A 19,548-nucleotide genomic window follows, 5' to 3' on the forward strand; every position below is an offset into this window, starting at 1 on the left:
AAAACCACAGAAAAAAAATAATCGTAGCTGCCAATCAAATCAAATGAAATCACGAAACAGCAATACAGGAGTCGGTATCTTTACATGTTGTACAGAGAAATCAGGAGGAAGCGGGTGTTTGTCAATGCTCGGCGTGCCCTGGCCCCTGCTCGGACCCACGGGAAGGACAGAACAGCTCGGGGGGAGAGGAAGCGATGCCTCCGCTCCCCTCCCACCCCACAGCCAGCACAGAGCTGCCCAGCTCAGCCCTGCTCGGGAACTGCAAGTGCAGAGTCCAACACTCGATGATTCACACCCAAACCAGGCATTCATCCCCGCTGAGAGATTTGGGGGAGTTCTGACAATCTGCGCTGTCCAGGGGAACTGGCCTGGAACACGCAGGAAACCTGGCAGAGCCCCTGTGCAGTGTCCCTTAGGAATCTCTGGAACACCTGGTGGCAGGAACCTGCCCACAGCGACCTGGGCTTTGTCTAGAGGGGAGAGGAAAGCAAAGCCAGCCGCTAGTTGAGCTTTACACTGCATTTGCTCATCCATTTCTAGCACAGCTCAGCCCCTTGCCTTTATCCCTTGGATGTTCTAGTCACCAGCACTTGATTTAAAGTCCAGCCTAAGCCTCAGTTCTGTTTCACAGACAGCACTTAGCCAGTGACAGTTGTCTCCAGCACAAAGCAGGACTGACACACATTACAGAGCAGATCCTCATAAACAGAGAGCTGAGGATTTGCAGTAACAGAGGAGCACATTCAGATTTACGAACTGTTCTGTATCTGTTTTCCACTGAGAATATCAGAATGTTAAGGTGATGGAATGGAGTACCTTAAAAATCATCCAGTCCCAACTCCCTGCCATGTGCAGGGACATCTCCAGTGGGTCAGGCTGCTCAATCTAGCTTTGAGAACTTCCCAGGTTGGGGCATCCACAACCTCCCTGGGAACCAGATCCTCACCACTCATAAATTTCCCCCTAAATCTCTAACCTAAATTCCTCCTCTTGTGATTTGTACCCATTTCCCCTTGTCCTGTCACTCAGTTCCTGATGAGGAGCTTCCCTGAGCCCCTGCAGATCCTGGAAGGGGCTGTGAGGTTTCCACACTGAACAGCTCCAACTTCCTCAGCCTTAGAACAAGCTATCAAATGTGCCAAAGTTTGATTAGCTCATTAAGGAGCCTGCTTTATGAAATCTTGGAGAAATTCAAATAGCAGCTATTTAATAAGAGATACTCAAAAATATTTACTGGATTTGTTCTGCACAAACTCTAAGGGGCTTGAACTTACTTCCTCTCTAAACAGCTCAAGCTCATAAAAAAACTCAAAAAAACTGTTCTACAGGTCTTGGGCTGGAAAACATTTGCATTTGTCCCATCAAAGCTTTGTTCTGGGCAACTGAAGCAATGGCTGGGGAGTGAGCAGCTTCCCAAGCAATCCCTCTCATACTTTACACCCAGAGCTGAGGTGGAATTTGAAAGTCTGCCAGTTTGGTTAAAACACAGCAAAGCTGAGCATGGATTTAGTAAGAGATTCTCAAACAGCTTGTTCCTCTCTCCCTCAGTCTTCCAAAACAGGATAGCATCAGCAACATTCAGCATTCAGGTCATTCAAAGATAGCTTTATTTATGTGCATTTAAATCTGACATTGGGTTTTAAGTTAGTAACTGAGCAGAGCACAGAGAGGATGATGCTACTGGTCATGTCCTTCCATGCAAGGGAAGTCAGAGCATTTTCCAGGTATTTGTCACAGATTTCACTAAAGCTACAGCTTGGAAAGTAGCACAAACCACCCCAGTCCTCCTTCCTCCATTTGAAAACACACTACTGGGATTTACAGAGGACTTCCAAATTCCAATTTTCCCAATAAACAGAGGCTGGTGCATGAGGCTCTCAGTGTGTTTGCTCTGCCTTTGCTGTGGCCCCTGCAGTGACAGTTCCTGAGTGATCAGTGCTGGCTGCCAGGGAAGGGCCACCCCAAAATGGGCCAGGGAGCAGCAGGGAGAGGCGCGGAACGGGCACGTGGAAGACTCGCAGACTTGGTCAAAAGGAAAGAACACCCCTGGGGAATCTTTGAATGTGAAGGATGAACTGAAACCACTATTGCCTGTGAGGAATTTTACTTTGCACAACCCTTAAAGCTATGAAATTCCTCTCAACATAAAAAGTGGAAAAAACCCACCAGAGAACTGACGGCTCATTTCTGAGCCGCGCTGAGTCATCTAGAATTTCTGCTAAGATTAAATTACACCCCTGCATGAATCACATTACTTCTCATCATAAAAGCTTTCCATTCTAACACCTTATTTACACAGATTACTAAACGAGTCACTACCACTTCAATCTGTAAATTAGTTTTAAATTGAAATATTTCCTAGTCCTCATTTTTGTACCGAAGACAATACATACATACACATAAGGAGTAATACAGGTTCTAACTAATCACTGCAGTATCTTCTGAGGATTATTTCTCTATCAGTTTAAAATAGTGACCTCTACACTGAGGTGCTAATATGTATATAAAAGCCTACACAAACAATATTGCACAAAGTAAGATTTATAATAGAGTAACATATTTTAGAGACCCTTATAAAGAGAAGAGTAATAATTGATATTAAAAAGATGCATCCAGAACTAACACAGCATCTTTGCTTTTGTCTAGTCTAACATAGTGTTTCAAATCTTTCCTACTCCAGTGAGGATTAGAACAAATAAAGTTATCTGGAGACAGCTTAAGTTGCACCAAACCCCAACTTGTACTCTAAATGTGGGGAGGGGGGAGGGAGAGGGAAAAGGGACTTTTCCTTTTGATGACTGGAAAGGGCAGTAATAAATGGGTGAGTGAAAGTCAAATACAGATTACACATTTAACATCCAGAAATATTGAAAGATTGGTTAAAAACTGTTGATAGCTGACACTCTACACATTGAGCACGTGCTGCTGATTTTTCCACAGTAACTGGGCACCCAGGAGCTACACATGGAAAAAGCAGTCCAACGCCAAAATACTTTTTATTGTGAAATACTAATACAGAACTTACACAGTAAGGCTGTCCTTATTCTAGGAAATCAGGTATCAGCTCAATGCTTATTCTATTAAGTGCATCAGTACAAGGGAAAAGTGTGGATCCATTGGACACGTTACGACCCCATCAAAACAAGCTGCCAAGTTGGTTAAGTATTTTAAAGCCTTAAAGTGCTCAAAGATAGCAGTTTCCTCCACAAGACTACCAAGAGGTTCTCTAATTTTGACACTAGCATTTATCACGTTCAGGGAAGATGTATTTTGGAAGCAAAAACCCTCACACCAAACAACATAAGCAGTGCTATGAGAAGTGTTAGGTCAGTAAGTCATTGCATTTCAACAGGAATCAGACACTTGCTTCAGTTCTTTTTACAGGCCACCCTTGTAGGAACTGTAAGAAACATCAATTTCTATAGTTTGTATATAAACCAACATGTCAAGAACAGACATACTGAAAATTCCACAAATCATCAAAAGTGCTGTGCTTTCTCTATTTTTTTTCTTTTTCTTTTTTTTTTCTTTTTTACTTTTTTAAGCAATTAAAATGAGATGGGGAAGTTACTTTGCAAGTTTTCTACAAAAGCATCACTTTCTGGTGAAGATTAGAGATAAAGTAAAAGTAGGGAAATAACACTGACCAATGGAGTTCAATCATTTCACGTTCCTGGAGGAATTTCAATCTGACTTTGAGAAGATATTCAACATCTCTTTTACTTAAACAGAAAGAAGTGGTAGACCACTGTTACAGGTTGTACTAAGGGGTTAAAATACAACTTGAATTTTGCATAATCTGTGTAAAAAAGATATGCTTGACATTTTGGAATGTCACCTTTCTTTATAGAATTATAGGCAAGATTTCTCCAATAAAACATAAGCCAGTTATAAAACTATAACTTCACATCAAAATTTTAAAAAGTTGTTTAAAAAATGTTTGAATATATACATATCACACAGAAGAGCCTGCATGATCCTGTGGATTGTGTTGCTGATCAGACTCTATTTTAAAACCTGGAAGGGGCTGGGCCACCTGATCTGGTTGCACAAGTCCTGATATTGAAGAAACAGAGGAGGAGAGCACCCCTGGGGTAAGCTGAATTTCTATACCTGGTTCTTCAGCCTCTGTTTTTACACTCACACCTTGGGGTTCACCTTCTGCCTCTGTGTTTCCAGGAACATCACTGTTCAGGCTTGAATTGCTTTCTGCTTTTGGAGAAGTCTCCCCCACAGGGTGATACTGTTTGAGTCTGATGTGCCAGGCTAAGCTGCAGACTGCTGACACTGTTTTGAACTGATGAATGACATTTCTAGGGATGAAGTAGATGTCATTGTCACACAACTGAATCCTAGCATAGCGAATGCCTTCCCGTCTCATTTGGTTTAGTTTGGCTTCGTCCACCCATTGAACACACTGGGAGAAGGAGAGATGGGAAAGTTAGTGGTGAACTCTTCAAACAATTCAGCATCTTCCCAATTAATTCATGTCTAAAGCAGAATGTTTCTGTTTCATGGGTAAGACCTCAAATTCAAATGAGAACTGGGCTTTTAAAATACAAGTTCCCTGATGTGCATGTCTTGAGAGGAGAATGAAGGTTTCTATACAGTTAAAAACAACAACAAAGGGTTGCACTGTCTGGGCTCACAGGACTGAGTTTAGATGCTTCCACAGCCTAAGGTAACATCAGACATCAGAAAAAGCATGAACAGGCCCACATGGCTTAATCAACAGATTGTTTCAATAGCACACCCTGGGACTCCCAGCATGAACCCCAGCTTGGGGGAAAGGAAAAGTTAAAAGTTCCCTTCCAACTGAACTATTTTATCCTGAAACACAAGGAGATTTACCCAAGAGAGCTGAGAACTGAGGGGATACAAAAGGGCTGACCTTAGGGAGAAGCTGGGATCTGTCAGAAACTCCCAAAACACCAGGAATGAGCTGTCACAAGGGCAGATTTGATACCTGTGACACTGGAGGTTCATGCAGGTCCAGCTGAAGTCTCTGCACAACATCAGTGAAGTCTTCAGCATGAAAACAAACCACATCTTTGGTTATACGAGGCTGGTCACTCCTAGAAAAAAAAAAGAGAATTCCAGGAATTTTTGAAATATTTGACTCACAGACCATTACAGCTCTGCCCAGCAGAAAGCTACATTGAACCAGTGACCTGCTTCAGTGTTACACTGTGCACAAAATCTCAACACTTCTCAATAGTGTATTACTTTGAAAAAGATTCATAGATTTCCCTTTTTTTCTTTCTCCATTTTTGCTGCATTCACAACAGAAGTGATGTTTGCATGGATAATATACTGAAAAGCCTGAGAACCAGGTTCAAACTGCCACTATCAAAGTTCTTTGTGTTCTAGGAACCACAATTTGCCTCAATTCTTCCATTCTATAATTGGGCAGAATAATTCTGCATTAAGGGAAAAATGTAAAATTACAAAGTAACACTGAAGTTGAAGCAGTGAGGAATTTTATTCAACAGCTGTGAACCAGAGTGTAGGAAATACTGGGATCTTTTATTCTAATGATATTGCTAATAATGCTATCCAATTTCTGCTGTAATTTCTAGCTCTTACAATGATGCAAGTCTAATTTCTCTGCAAGGTCAACAGCAATATCCTGGGTACATGACCTGAGAAAGCACAGTAGCTGTGAAATTAATTCCACTGAGTTCTTAGACTACACTTACAAAAGCCAGAATTAACATACCTGCTCAGGAAAAGAATAATCAAGGATGATGGTCCAAGTTTAAGGCTTTTGTATATCACTAAAATATTCTGCAAGCTGCTGTTACAAATTTTTTACTGCCTCAAGATGGAAAAATGGGAGGCACACAGCTTGAGGTTTTCAGCTCTGTGCAGCTTTTGAATCACAGAATGAACTAGGTTGGAAAAGACTTTTTTAAGATCATTTAGTCCAACCTGTGACCTAACACCTCCTCATCAACTAAACCATGTCACTGAGAGCCACATCCAGGCTTTGTTTTGAAACACATCCAGTGACTCCATCACCACCCTGGAGAGACAATTCCAGTGATTGTCTCATTACAGGGATTAAACCATTTCTGATTTGCTTTGTTCTGCAAATATTTATTTTTGTAAAAGAAAGAGTATCTTTATTGAAGCAGCACTTACCATTCCCCAAACTGCACAGCCTTGAGCACCCCAACAGCAGCTGTGCTCTGCCAGTCAAAGCCCTGCCCCACGTGGTCAGCGTGAGCTCTGGTCCTGTCCTCGAACAGGACCTCGCGGGGCTCGCTGGTCCGAGGTAGGTACTGCAGGTTCTTGATCTCGTTCATGGACCTGCAAAGGGACAAAAACACACACTGCAAATGTCCCTGCTGCTCAAAATTATTGTTTGTATTGAAATCATCTTAAAATTCTGGGTGCTGCAGGCTACAAGGGAATAAAGTGTTTCCTTCTGATTTTTTTTTCTAGGTGTTTATCTGGTGAAAGATTGAAACAAAAGTAGCGAAGTAAAAATTCAGGTTATGAGAACAAACTTTAAAAAACAAATCAAATCACATAATTTTTGTGTTCACTTGTGCTGAAAGACTTCCTCCAGGAATGCACTGGAATGTAAAATAGAGCTGTCTGACAGAACCTGAGCTTCAGTTACTTGGGAGCACATCCAAAATTCTTCTTCAAACTACAATTAGAGTATGCTTCTAAATCTCCTGAAATTTGTCTCAGAGGTCTCTTTCAGAGACAGAAAGCAAGAATACACAGCAATTCCTGGGCAGGCAGTGTTACAAGTGCTTTACACTGACATTAGAATGCAGCATGAGCAGCAGAAGGATCTCGTCTGTTTTACAGCATTCCACCTGCCCTCACCACCAAATTGGTTCTTGCTACAGAAGTAAGATGAATTAAGTCTCCTGAAGGATAATAAAAAGAGGTTTTAATCTCAAAGCACTGATCTAGAATATGTGAGAAGTACTGAAAGATTCTGTGAGAATTTACTTTACTAGCTGAGCCAATTTGAAACAAAGTGAAAGTGAAACTGAAATCTGAATTAGCCCTCTGAAGAGACAGTTACACATCAAGTGCTTTGCTTTTATTCTCAAGTCTGCCACAGATTTAACTGCAATGTTTTACCTCGAGTACAAAAGGAAACCCAAACCTTACCGGCGCCGTTTGAAGGGTGATTTTGGCATATCAGCTGTGGGGATCATCTGCTCTCCTGGCCTCACCCACATGATGGGCCCATCATCACTCTGGGACCTGCACTGCAGTCTGAGACTGGAAAGAGTCCCCCAGGGCAAAGTCATCTAAAAGAAAACAGGAACAAAACCATCCACAAAACACACATAACACAAAACACTGGGTGAGATAGAAAAATTTAATGATGCCTTTGGTAAAACTGGTTCAAATCTTCAAAAGAAATTAATAGAAACTAAGCTTGAGAGGTAAAAGATATTCCAAGCTAATTTTATCAAGCATAGTTTGTAGGGAAGTAGAAGTGCATGTAGTGCATGTACATGTAATAAACTTGATTTTTAAATTATCCACCTCATTCCATGCCTTTAAATCAGACACAGGAAAGAATGAACCTCAGTAGCACAAAAAAGCACATCAATAAAGAGAATACCTTCCAGCTTCTAATGACTTGGAAACCTAACAATTGTTTAAATATCTAACCAAAAGTTACTGCTTACTCTAAGAAATGGAGATTCTTCCAACATATCTAGGAATTCAGGGAAGTAGTCCCCCACTTCTTCATCCACAGCTCCCACCAGGCTGATCTGGCGCATGGGTCCTGCTCTGTAGGTGCCACAGCAGTACGTGCGATTGACCTGGACCAGAGACACAACACACCACGCCTTTAGTCCTCTCCCAGGAGGGGAAAAGTGACCTGACACAGCTGGGATCGATCATGGACTCATCCACATCTGTTTCAGCAGAATAAGCACAGGGAGTGTTTAGAACAGAAGAGAAAGAAAGGATTCCTGCCTGTACTCCTGACAGGAAATCCTTCTGGAGTCTGAGTAACAGCAAGTGAATATTTGACTAATTCAGGAACAATTCAACACTTCCAGGCTGCCTTGAGAAAACAACCACACAAGATTTCTTTGTGACTCAGTCGTTCACCAGCAAGCTTTAACTCTCCACTAGTTTGTGCAGCTGGAGTGTTGCTTCCACATTTCAGACCGGATGCTCCTGGGATCTGCACATTCCTCATCTCACTCCTGTCCCTGAGCTCCTTCCCCTGGGACTGCAGGGACAAACAGTGTCCTTCATGCAGTGGTTCTGGTGATGCTGTTATAGTACACACAGAAAATTGAACAAAAACCAGAGGAAATGAGAGGTTTAGCTGGAAAACCAGAGCTCATGGAGCTGAATTTTAGAACAACCAGTTGCAGTAGAAGTTGCTGTCAGCACTGGGGCCAGAAACAATCCCACAGTTTGTGGACATCCTCTAGAACACAGACTGTCCCACTTTTCCAGGTCATCTGGAAACTTTTCTTACCAATTTCCTGTTGCCAGAGAGCCACTGGCAAGACTCCAGTGTTGTGTAGCCTCATCCTATGGACTGCAGCTGGAACTTGGAGTGTGGCCACAGAGGATCTGTGCAGGTATCACAGCTAACTGATGTTACAGGGCACAAGCTCCTCAGAGCACAAGTCTGTTTTGCACACTCAGTTGTGTCTGAGCCCCAGCTTTCCACCACCCTTTGGTGTTCTAGGGGTGAAAACCTCCAGCTGTTCTCCATGGCTGAGTGGTGGGACAGTACAGAAAATTAGTGGTAAATTTGCCATTTAACAGCCCTGTTTACACAGTGTGATACACCTTATAACCCTGCTTATGGGTACATGGATGCAGCAGCTCAGCTTTCAGTTTAGTTTCAGTTTTGCATATTTAGCCAGCAAACCAGATGTCATTAAACTACTCCATGCAGTTGTTAAAGGTAAATTAGGAGAGACTAATAAAGGAAGAATAGAGTTACTGCTGCAATTTTATGCTCCAGCAGCAGCCATAGATCTTTCACTTCTTAATTATAGGAGTTTAGCTTACTCTATTTGCTGAATGCAGCTCAGAGCAGGAGCACTGGAACATCACAGCAATATTTTAGTTCTGTGCACCTACAGAAAAACTAAAGATTGAAGTGCTCTGGTCCTTATCCAATGAAGTTTAACTGCCTGGCACTGTTTATGTAAGTGGAGACAGACTCCTTCCAGATGAATTCTGTGCTATTGAAACCACCTGGTGAGAGTCACTAGTATTTTACAGGTGTTTGTCATTAATTAAAATTAATTGTAATTCCATATGCAGTTTTTCCTTTCAATGTTTTCAAAGGAAATGAAAAATGAGAAGCTTTAACTTTGGTAACTTTGGGGGTTTTTTAATGCACTGAAGAATGACAAAATAGATGAGAACTCAGGAGTTATAAAAGAAACAGTAGAAATACTTTAGGGAAACACTGGATTTCAATGCTTTGCTAGTTTTTAATAGAAATTAAAGGAATACACATACTTGAGGATTAAAGCCAGGACATGTTTACACTGACAACATGCACCAACCCACAGCAATCCCCAGCAGGCTGCACTACTCATCTCAAGCACCTCAGTCCCAGGGGATGCAGTCTACTCCTTCAGTATGCCATGAAAAACTCCTCCACAGTGTCTCTCTCTTTATTCCTTCTGAGCAGCAAACAGCAATGCCACTGGTTAGGCCAGTGGTCTCAACAATATGATGTCATGAACATCTAAAGGAACAGGCACCTTGCTCTCCCTTTACAACTGGTGGTTTAGTGTCCCATGAGTAAGCACCTGCCTGCTGCACCACAAACTGCCTTGGCCTTTCATTGCCCAGGTGCTGCAGATTCCCTCCCAGCTCTGTTCACTCCACAGCCACTCTGTTTGCACCCCCCACTGCAGGGAAAGAAAGCTGAGATGATTAAACAGCTGAAGTCACTTCCTTATATCCATTAGAACTTCTCTCAGTGGTTTTTATTTTTGTTCAAAGTTCAACTCTTGTTTAGGAATTTAGCTGGGGTCACTCCAGTTCATGTGGCTGCCAGAAGTCAGTAACTCATTACCACAGCACCTCCCTCGCTAGAGTTTGTTCCCTGTGCTGCTTTAACAGCAGCAGTGGATCACTGCAGTCACCACCGCTGCTTTTACTGTAGCAAAAGGACAATGGGGCCAGTAAAATCATTCAGGCAGCCTGTGTCCTTGCAAATGCCACCCAGGCATCACTGCCCTGTGCACCCCACCCCACACGGACACGGAGTTTAAAATTAGCTCGAGTGCTCATGGAGACATTTTCCCTCAGCTGCAGCATGTGCCTATCAGCGTTTCCCACACTTGGGTGAGAAGAGAAGCAGACAGAGGCAGTGTTTCCTGTCAGAGGCACAGAGCTGGTGTTTATTTGCATGTTCTTGAGCCGCCCCAGCCTCACCACGGGTTAAGTGAGCACAGGATGAGGACACACAGATGAGGCATCAGCTGGAGACAAATGAGGTTAAGTCTCAGTTTCTCTCCAGTTGCAAGAAAAGCATGAATCACTTGACAGCAACAATATTTCAGCGTGTCAAGTCAGCTATAAAACCAACCACACAAACACTTGGCTACAAGGAAGAAAGCAAGAGCACAAGGCTGGTTCCTGCTGAAGGACACGACAGTGACACGCCAGCACAGCAAGGCTGACATGTTTGACTAAAATCTGACATAGTGCAGGACCACTGGGCATTGTTTATGTGGCTTTAGTGACAAACAAGAAAGTTTGCAGTACAGATGCACAATTTCTCCATGTCATACTTTGGTAGCTACTGCTGAAAAAAAGAAATTGTCCCTTTCCAGAATCAGAGAAATTCATGTGGGGCAGAAAACCAAAGTGTGATGTGTTTCATGAACCAAAGCTGTCAGGGACAGAGTAACCTGCTCTGAGCAGGAGTAAGAAAACTCACCCAGTTACCACCTGTTGGCTGCTTCTCCCACCTTCTTCCCAGAAGGAAGAGCAGCTTATGCAAAACCTACTTCCCCAATTCTCTTTCCTGGCCTCTTCCCAGAACCCCCACACACCCTCTGTGACAGCCTAACTGTTCTTTGGATCAGAGAGAGAATTCATCAGGCAGTTGATCAGAGAGGAAAAAAAGCAGAAGTGTTTTTTTAGCTCTAAATATATTTCCATTCACTGAGTGGAAGCAGTTGTACTGAAACAAGTGATAAGGAAAATAAGAGTTCATTCTAGCTGCACTGCAAAGAGCTTCCAAATTAAAGTGTGCCCTTATGTGAGGAAAGCTTACAAATGACTGCTCAGAGATTTGAGTCTTGAAAGCTCTCAGCCCAAGTGAACAGCTCCACACTAAAGCTGAGCTCCAGCACTGAAGTATTAGAGCCAAGGAGAGCCAGTGCAAGCAAAAAAATACACAGGACACTAAAGCTTTAGTGTCCTGTGTATTAAGATACTGAAACCAAACATTTATGTAACAAACACATGTTGGAGTGCTTTGCTATAAACTCACTGCCCTGAGAACAAAACAATTCACCTTGCAAGGCAGTTAATTATCACTAGACTTACCAAGTCCTTCAGATTAAAGTCCTTATTTTGAATACTACAAGTCAGCTTCTCTAAAAACACAAAACCAGCTGAATGTTGTGCAAGCCAAAGGTCACATTAACTTGCAGTTTACAGAACAAATTTTGATTTCTTGACACTGAATCTTCAGGATTCAAAACTCCCTAATGCTCCAAATCCCCTTGGCACAGGTCAGTGCAGCAAACAAACTCATGCACAGAGAAGAAACCCAGAATGGAGGCAACTTAACTTAATTATAAATAATCAGTATTGCAGCACACAATAGTGCAGCGTGTTTAATCTGCACAAGCACAGCCATGAAGTGTTTCTGTACTGCACAGCTCTCATACAGAAGGGTGAAAAGTGAAGCTTGGCCAATGTGTTCATCCCTCACCAGAGCTGCCAAGGAGCAGCAGCACAGGTTCATCACTCCAGGCCTCGGGCAGGGCACTGCAGCCTTCTCCATTCCAAGACAAACCAGCCTGGGTGAAAACTTTGGTGAACCCACCAGCAATTTCTATGTTTCCTTTTCTCCATCATCTGAATTCCCTGAGGAGCCCTGCTGCAGCTGCTTGTGACAGCTCCCCTGCTCTGTTTGCTCAGGGAGATCTGCACTAACACTTCAGCCAGAGAGGATTAACCAGGTCATGCTGGAGCTGGGTTTAGAGAAGTGGTTTAGACCAACTGAACCTTATGTCATGACTCAATCTTAATCAAGTTTAGACAGCACTTAAAATAGAATTAATTGAAGTACCAGCAGACTATAACCCAGCAAAGCCTCTTATTTATTACCATAGATTCCTCATGTGTATTTATAGTGTCAGTATTCGTGTTCACAGGACATTCACCAAGAAAAAATGCAATTGTTAATCATTCCAGAGGCTCTGTTTAGCCTTTTCAGGGTTCATCACATGTACTCAAGCCAGAATGCAATCTGGACACTAAAGAACACAAATAACTAATACAGCAGACTTGAAAGCTTGATCTGTGGAAACATTTCACATTTGCAGCACACAGGTGTGCTGTGCAGAAGTGCACTGCCCACAGCAGTGGTTCATGTGCTCAGAAACTCTTTTGGGGCACTCTGCACCCAGACATAGCCCTGTCAGCACCAAGAATTACTTAAACCAAGAAAGAGAAGCTGGTTAAAATAAGTGCTGCAGCAGCAAATCACTGTCAAACAAAATGCCAAGTGTCAGAATTATTCATTTAATGCTATTCAAAAACTCCACAGTGACCATGCAGAAATTTTCTGTAAAGCAGCAATAGTTTTTCCAATGCAAATTTCTTGCAGAAATCCAAGTAGCCCATCCACAAGCACTAACACTCCAAAGTCTGTTGTTAAAGGTGTTTTCCTATTGTACTGAACTCCACTACAGAGTTTCAGATTTATCCTCCCAACAAGTGAACTAGTAAATGTAATTAATGTCTCGAGTAAAGACCTTAAAGGTAATCAGCAGTTTGGATCCATTCTAAGACTAAACAGAGAGAAGCTTTATTCCATCAAAAAGAAATTTATCTAAGCTGTAACCTTGTGGTATACTCATAGATACTTCAGAGTTTGATCACAAGACTAAAATTCAAGAGATTTTCATATGGGAATCTTGAAATTAACTTTTTATTACTGTTGCATCCATTTAAGTTACATGGAGGTACAGTTCCAGAATTTAAATAGTTTAAGCCTAACATGGAAACCAGGGAGTAAATCAAATGAAACTGCTTTTCCACAGCAATTAAAAAATTCTTTAACCAGCTTCAAGTTAGAAAGTTTATACAGCAAAAGGTATTGAGGGAATGAAGATGTTAAAAAACTTATGAATTAGATATACTGAAACATGAAAAGTAACATCACTGCAAAAATACTCAAATCCCAAGCCCCCAAACCAAACCCCAACTCTGTTGACTAGAAAAGCAGTGTTAGCATTTGCAGACTGTGAAACTCTTGACACAGTCTTGGCTGCTGTTTTGAACAATCTCAGTGTTTTCCCAAGTTTAGAAGAAAAAGATGCTCAGGTCACAGGTAGCAGTGTCTGAGTGTGATTCACCAATTACCAGGGAGTACACAAAAGCTTTATGCAGAATTAAGAACAAACAGCATAGTAGTGTAGTCCTAACATCACCTTTCTTAACCTGTTTAGAAAATAAATTTATGACTTGCTATTTTAAATCTGGGTTATTGAGATTAATCAATTCTAGGTATTGGACAAAATTTATGCTTTTGAATAGTTCTTACCTGAGAGTGAAAATTTGAAATTGTTGTTGTTTCAATGTCCTTCTTGCCCAAAATTTCCATTTTCACTGGAGTGTTTGGAAAGTTAAAAGCAAAGTAATCCAGGAAGTCTGGTAGGTAGGCAGCTGCTCCATGCACTATGGCTAAAGCATAGTAAGCTGCATTTTTATCATTTTCACTGAATGACAACGCAAGAAACTCCTCTGCAAATCTCTCCATCTCCACTGGAGACAAAAATGAGAGTTCATCCATGTAAGCATGCAGGACCAGGGCACCTCCATTGGACTGATGCTCCTCGTGAATGAAGTTGCTGAATTTAGTGCCAGTCTTGAGGAAGCTGCTGCGCACAGAGTGCTCCTGGTGCGTCACAAAGGGGGTTTGTACTCCCTGGGGTACCCGGTATTCCTGCATGCCCAAGTTCAGTCTGCACAGCTGCTCATCCTTCAGGTACCTGAAGGATTCCTTGCTCACCTCCAGGTTGTCACACTGTCCTTGAGACAGAGTCTCCTTGTCAATGCGAGTGAGCCCAGCGCACACCGTCTGCACCTCTTTGTTGTACATCTTCAGGCGTTTCCCCCTCACATCTTCCCGGTGTTTCTTTTTCTTTTTTTTCTTTATCTTCTTCATAATAAGACTGTCAGCTCGCTGGGTTTTGCCATTTTCATCTGGAGTTTCTGGCAGCAACAATAAAGAGAAGATTAGAGTTCTGCAGTTGCAGCATATTCACCCCAAAAGAATTCAGGCCTCTCACTTGCTGAAGGGATCTATTCCTAGGGAGACTGATCAATTGGAAAACATTGCATTTTTGGTTGTAAAATTAACTCAAAAGTCAGGGCACCCTATAATTAAACAAAACCCTGAATTAAGGAAAACTTCCAAAATTCTAGCTTAATATTTAGAAATACTTCAATTTTTAATAGATGTATTATAATACCTTTTAAAGGAGTCTGTATTTCAGAACATCTATAATTAAGCACATTAATAACTTCTGACATTTAAGGCAGTGCCGTGCAGAGGAAGAGGATAAACAAGTATGTGTAACATTTAAACATTAAGACTTTCATTACAGAACACTTCCCTGATTTTGGACACATGATACAGAACCAAACAGAGCAGTACTGAAGAGCTACAAGCTTTACTTACATTTAGAAATAAAAACACTTAAGTAAATCTTAGACTGCTGATCTTTTAAAATTAAAGGAATAAACCATCACATCAACAGATTCAGTCTTATAGTTAATGTTTCAGTTAATGGAGAGAAAGAAATTAAGGGCCTGTTTCAGTTGTTTGGGGGTTTTTTTGAGGTTAATAAATCTCTAAAAGGCTGAGAGATAAAATGTAAAGAAGTAGTTCTGTCAGGCAAAATGGAATAGTTTAAGTTGTTCTTTCAAGTATAAAAACTAATTCAAATAACATTTAGTAAAGGATAAAGGTAATTAGAAAACTTGATGCTGCAGCTGTTAAAAACTCAATTGCCAAGACAAGATTTTAATGTGCCTGAATCAAAGAACCATTTCATCCAACAATGCCCATAAATCTCCTGGAGCTGTGTTAGCAGGATGGCCACGGGGATGGGAACAACCTGCTGCTGAAGGCCACACCTGACCAAAGATGCAGGAACTAAAGTTTTACCATTTCCCCTCAGCACAGGGCTCTGTCCTGGTAAAATTTCCTTTCTTTGGCTGCACATTGGTATTCCCTCTTTATTCTCTTGGAGCACTTAAAGAAAAAAAAAAGCTACACTTTTATGAGAAAGGGTGCAGCAATAAACACAGGTAGCTCCGTGTTCTCCAGTGCAACCAGTGTTTAACTGGATCATTACTGGTTTGGTCTCAGAGCTCCTTACTGCAGAGGGGTGACCTTCATAACAGCCTGGAGTAAGGAACAGAGTTACTCATGGAGCAAAGAAAGAGCCGATTGCTTAATCCCCACTTCATACAACAGTCTAGGACCTGAAATACAAGTTTTGACCGTGCTGCTGCACGGTGCAAACAGCAAAGGCCCTGCTCTTTCTGTTTCAGAGAGCCCAGGAAAGGCAGGGCGGGATCACTGCTCAGGGAAGTCAGCTGAAAGGGTTCTTGGAATGAGGCTTTCTGCAAGACTCAGGCTTGCTCAGTCACTGGGCTCTCGGGCACAGACACTGCTTTACTCACTGAGTGAACGTGCAAATCACACACCAGGCATTTGTCCTGCTGGGAACAGAGATCCCAGGCTGCAGCTAAACAAGAATTTCATGCCACCACTGAGCTGTTGGGAATACTCCCCCTATGCACGTTTGAAGAACATTTGGTTGTTAAAGGTCTCTTATTTTAAGCATTTCTGATTTTAGGTATAGTTTTAAAGCCTCACACATTTTAATTTAGAGCATCTTCCTGTTTGAAGCCATTTCCTAAAAACAGACAGAGGAATCCTTGCATTTGGGAGTTTCCAGTGAACACTTGTCTGTTTTTAGGATAAAAGCTGCTGCTGGATCCACTGAACACAGCAGAGTCCCACTATTACAGTGAAGCTAAACAGTGACATTATAATAATGCCTGCTAATCCTGAAGGAAATATAGTTTTAATTATTCTTTTAAATAATCAGAAAGCCTCCAGCATGTCAAACACAAAAAAAGCTGTGGACAGGTCACTAAACTATGGGCTCAGCAGCGAGGCAGAGTGACAGCAGTGCCAATAACTGAGCTACTCTCAGATGATCACACATCCCACAACAGAACCTGAACCATTATTAAATGGCAAAAATAGTGGGGGTGTTCACTGCCACCTGGGGCCACAGATTAGCATGGTATAGTCAATGCAATAGGCAATTTAATTAGATTATACATCAAAATAAAAACTGATAGTCAGGAAATACATCCCCATCCTAACAGGCAGCACCCTGACAGCTGAGGACAGGCAGTGAAGAGCTTCAGATGAGCAAACAGCTTTCCTTCGCAAATCTGAATTTTGATGCTCATTTTCACGCTGTTAAACCCTCATTAAGAGGCCTAATTTAATTCTGGGTTAGAACTGACACAGTGACACTCCAGTCTACAAAGTTACACTGATCTAAACTTCTGCTTGATAAACACTGATAGAACTGCAGAGGTTTACAGTCAGAAGCTTTTATAGCCATTATTCCAAGCATGAAGCAGTGGAGAAAAGCCTGTCCTAGTAATAGTTTTGTCTGTTCTTAAGACAATCCTATCTAGAGTTTACTCTACAGACACTTGACTTCTATAAGCAAGTGCATCTTTGGTTTCTTTGGCACAAAACCTGCCCATACACTCCTCGAGCATAATTCACATGATATTTTTAATTACAGCAGCTTTTGCAGTAATTTTTTATCTGCGTTGCTCTCTCCAAGAAGCTTTTTACTATAACAAATCTCTAAGCAGAACCAAAACAATCACTGTACTGGTAAAAAAAATAAACAAAACCACACACAGCACACACCGAAATCTAGAGATATTTTGGCCTTTCAATGACAGAAAACACAGAATAATTGGGGTTAGAAGGGACCTCTGGAGACAATCCAGCGGAACCCCCTGCACTGGAGCAGGTGCCACAGGTTTGGAATAACTCCAGAACCTCCCTGGACACCTGTTCAGTGCTCTGCCACCCTTCATTGAAAGCCTTCCTCACGTTGAGGAGGAACTTCTTGTGGTTTAGTTCATGGCTATTCCGCCTTGTCCTGTTGCTGGGCACCCCTGAAAAGAATCTGGCACCGTCCTCTGACACCCGCCTTGGAAACATTTGTATGGAATCACGAGATCCCTTCTCAGGCCTCTTATTAAAACCAACAACTACAAAATTTTTAAAAAACCACAACAGCAGCAGCCCCTCACACGCTAATACAAGCACAGCGAGAAGAAACCTTCCCTCCCACAACACCTGCACGTTAAACCCGCGACGAGGGCGATTCTGACAGCAGCAGCAGCAGGAGCAGCGCGGCCACCCCGCGCTCCGTGCCCGGGGCAGCCCCGCCGTGCCCGCTACGACACGGCCGGAGCGGGGCCGAGCCCGTAGCGCTGCCGCCGCCCGCTGCCCTCCACAGGTGCGCCCGGGGCTCCGGCGCTGCCGCCCGGCCGAGCCCGCCCGGGGCTCCCGCCGGCCCCGCGACCCCCGCGCTCCCCCCGCCGCTCACCTCGCTGGCTGGGCCGCCCCGCCGCGCCGTCCGCGGGGCTGCCGCGCCTCGCCTTGTGGCCGGCGGGCTCGGCGTGGTGCCGGTGGTGGTGTCGGCGCTCCCCGGGCGGCGGGAGGGTGAGCGGGGAGAACGTGAACAACCCCGCGGCGGCGGGGAGGGCGGGCGGGGGCAGCGGCTCTGCCGGGCCGGGCCCCGCAAGCAGCGGCTGGCTCGGCCGGGCCCGCTTGGCGGCCGGCGGCTCGCCGGGTGCCGCCCGCCGGCGGCGGGGCCCGCGGGGCCGGGCGGGCCGGTCCGCTGAGGGCGGCGGCGGCTCCTCCGGGGCCCGCGGCACCGCGGCGACCTGCGCGGCCATTTCAGGGGCTCCCTCACACACATTTAAATGGCCCGAGCGCCGGGCGCCGCCGCGCACGCGCCGCCGCGGGGCACCCTGGGAATTGTAGTTCGGCAGCGGGGGCGCGTGCGCGCGGCGCGGGTCACGTGGGCGGCGGGAGCAGGGCGGGAAACCGCTGAGGGAGCGCGGGCCGGGGAGTGAGGGGGGGTAAAAACTTTTATTTTAATGGCGTTTATCGCGTGTTCTGAAGTGCTTTATCCATTAAATACCGAACATGGGGTGCTGCGAAGGCTTTCCCCGTGAGGGTGATGTTGGAGCGAGCCTCAGGAGGCTATCCCTGCCCATGGCAGTGGGATGGAATAAAATCATTGAATCTTAGACTGCTAAGGGTTGGGAGGGAACTTAAAAATCTCATTTTACCCCCTGGCATGGGCTGAGGCACCTTCCACTGCATCAGGCTGATCCAAACCCCGTCCAGCCCAGGAAAAATAGAAATGTAATTTGGGTAAAGGTTTTAACTCTTTTCTGCTTTAAGAAAACCCATGACTACAGTAACCAACAAGGCAATATTGGCTGTTGCCCCGACTTTAAAGCAGCTGAGTTTTCCATTCCAGCAGTGCTCAGCAGATTCTTCTTGACCAAATTCCCTAAATCCCACTTTGGTTGGTGGTTTGTTTTTGTTTTTGATTTTTGGTCTTTACAGGAAAAGAATCATATAAAGCAATTTCCAGCATCTTTATCCCTCCCCACTGATAAAAACAGCAGTGGAGTCTGGTGAGGAATGTGGTGAGAAATCTCATCTTCCCTCTTCCCATCAGAAATTCTGTGCTGCAGAATCACAAATCATTACACACATTGTTTTTAAAATACAATAATATTTTGCTTGCTGTTGTGGTGTTTTGGGATTTTTTTTTTTCCAGATAGAAGAGCAGCTGGGTCAGTCAATTGTGTGGTCCAGTTACACTGGTTTAATTCCTGTGGGATCAGTCACCTTCTGAAGTCTTACTGTCCCAAAATCCAGACAAGTGCTCTGATTCACTCAGATGGAAAAAAAAACCAAAAAAACAAAGCTTATATTATTTCTAAAATTCAGGATGCTAATTCCATCTTAGTCCAAGTAATGTAAACATTTCAGTGTCTTTGATTTTAGTAGACCTACAAACGTGAGAGAGGGTCTTGCTCCACCTCACTCTGCTCCACTGGCTTTCCAGATCATTCCATAGCCTTCACTGGGTTCCATCATCATGCTCAAATCCATCCATTCCAAAACACAACAAAAAAATGTCCCTCCTTAGGATAAAACTTGTATTCCAAGGTTTACCTTCCATCCCA

At 43.5% G+C, this 19,548-nt stretch overlaps 1 protein-coding gene across 1 annotated transcript; it reads right to left on the reverse strand.

Annotated features, from left to right (window-relative positions):
- Positions 1-628: 628 nt before the first annotated feature.
- On the reverse strand, positions 629-18,237 carry RSBN1 (round spermatid basic protein 1). The gene is made up of 7 exons (XM_033080249.1): positions 17,886-18,237; positions 13,763-14,433; positions 7,668-7,805; positions 7,138-7,280; positions 6,145-6,312; positions 4,967-5,075; positions 629-4,417 (listed from the first exon to the last, which is right to left on the reverse strand). Exons 1-7 carry the CDS (start codon positions 18,235-18,237, stop codon positions 3,956-3,958), a joined length of 2,043 nt encoding a protein of 680 aa, XP_032936140.1. The 3' UTR covers positions 629-3,955.
- Positions 18,238-19,548: the final 1,311 nt, after the last annotated feature.

The sequence above is a fragment of the Catharus ustulatus genome, chromosome 25, assembly GCF_009819885.2.
Source record: "Catharus ustulatus isolate bCatUst1 chromosome 25, bCatUst1.pri.v2, whole genome shotgun sequence".
NCBI lineage: Eukaryota > Metazoa > Chordata > Aves > Passeriformes > Turdidae > Catharus > Catharus ustulatus.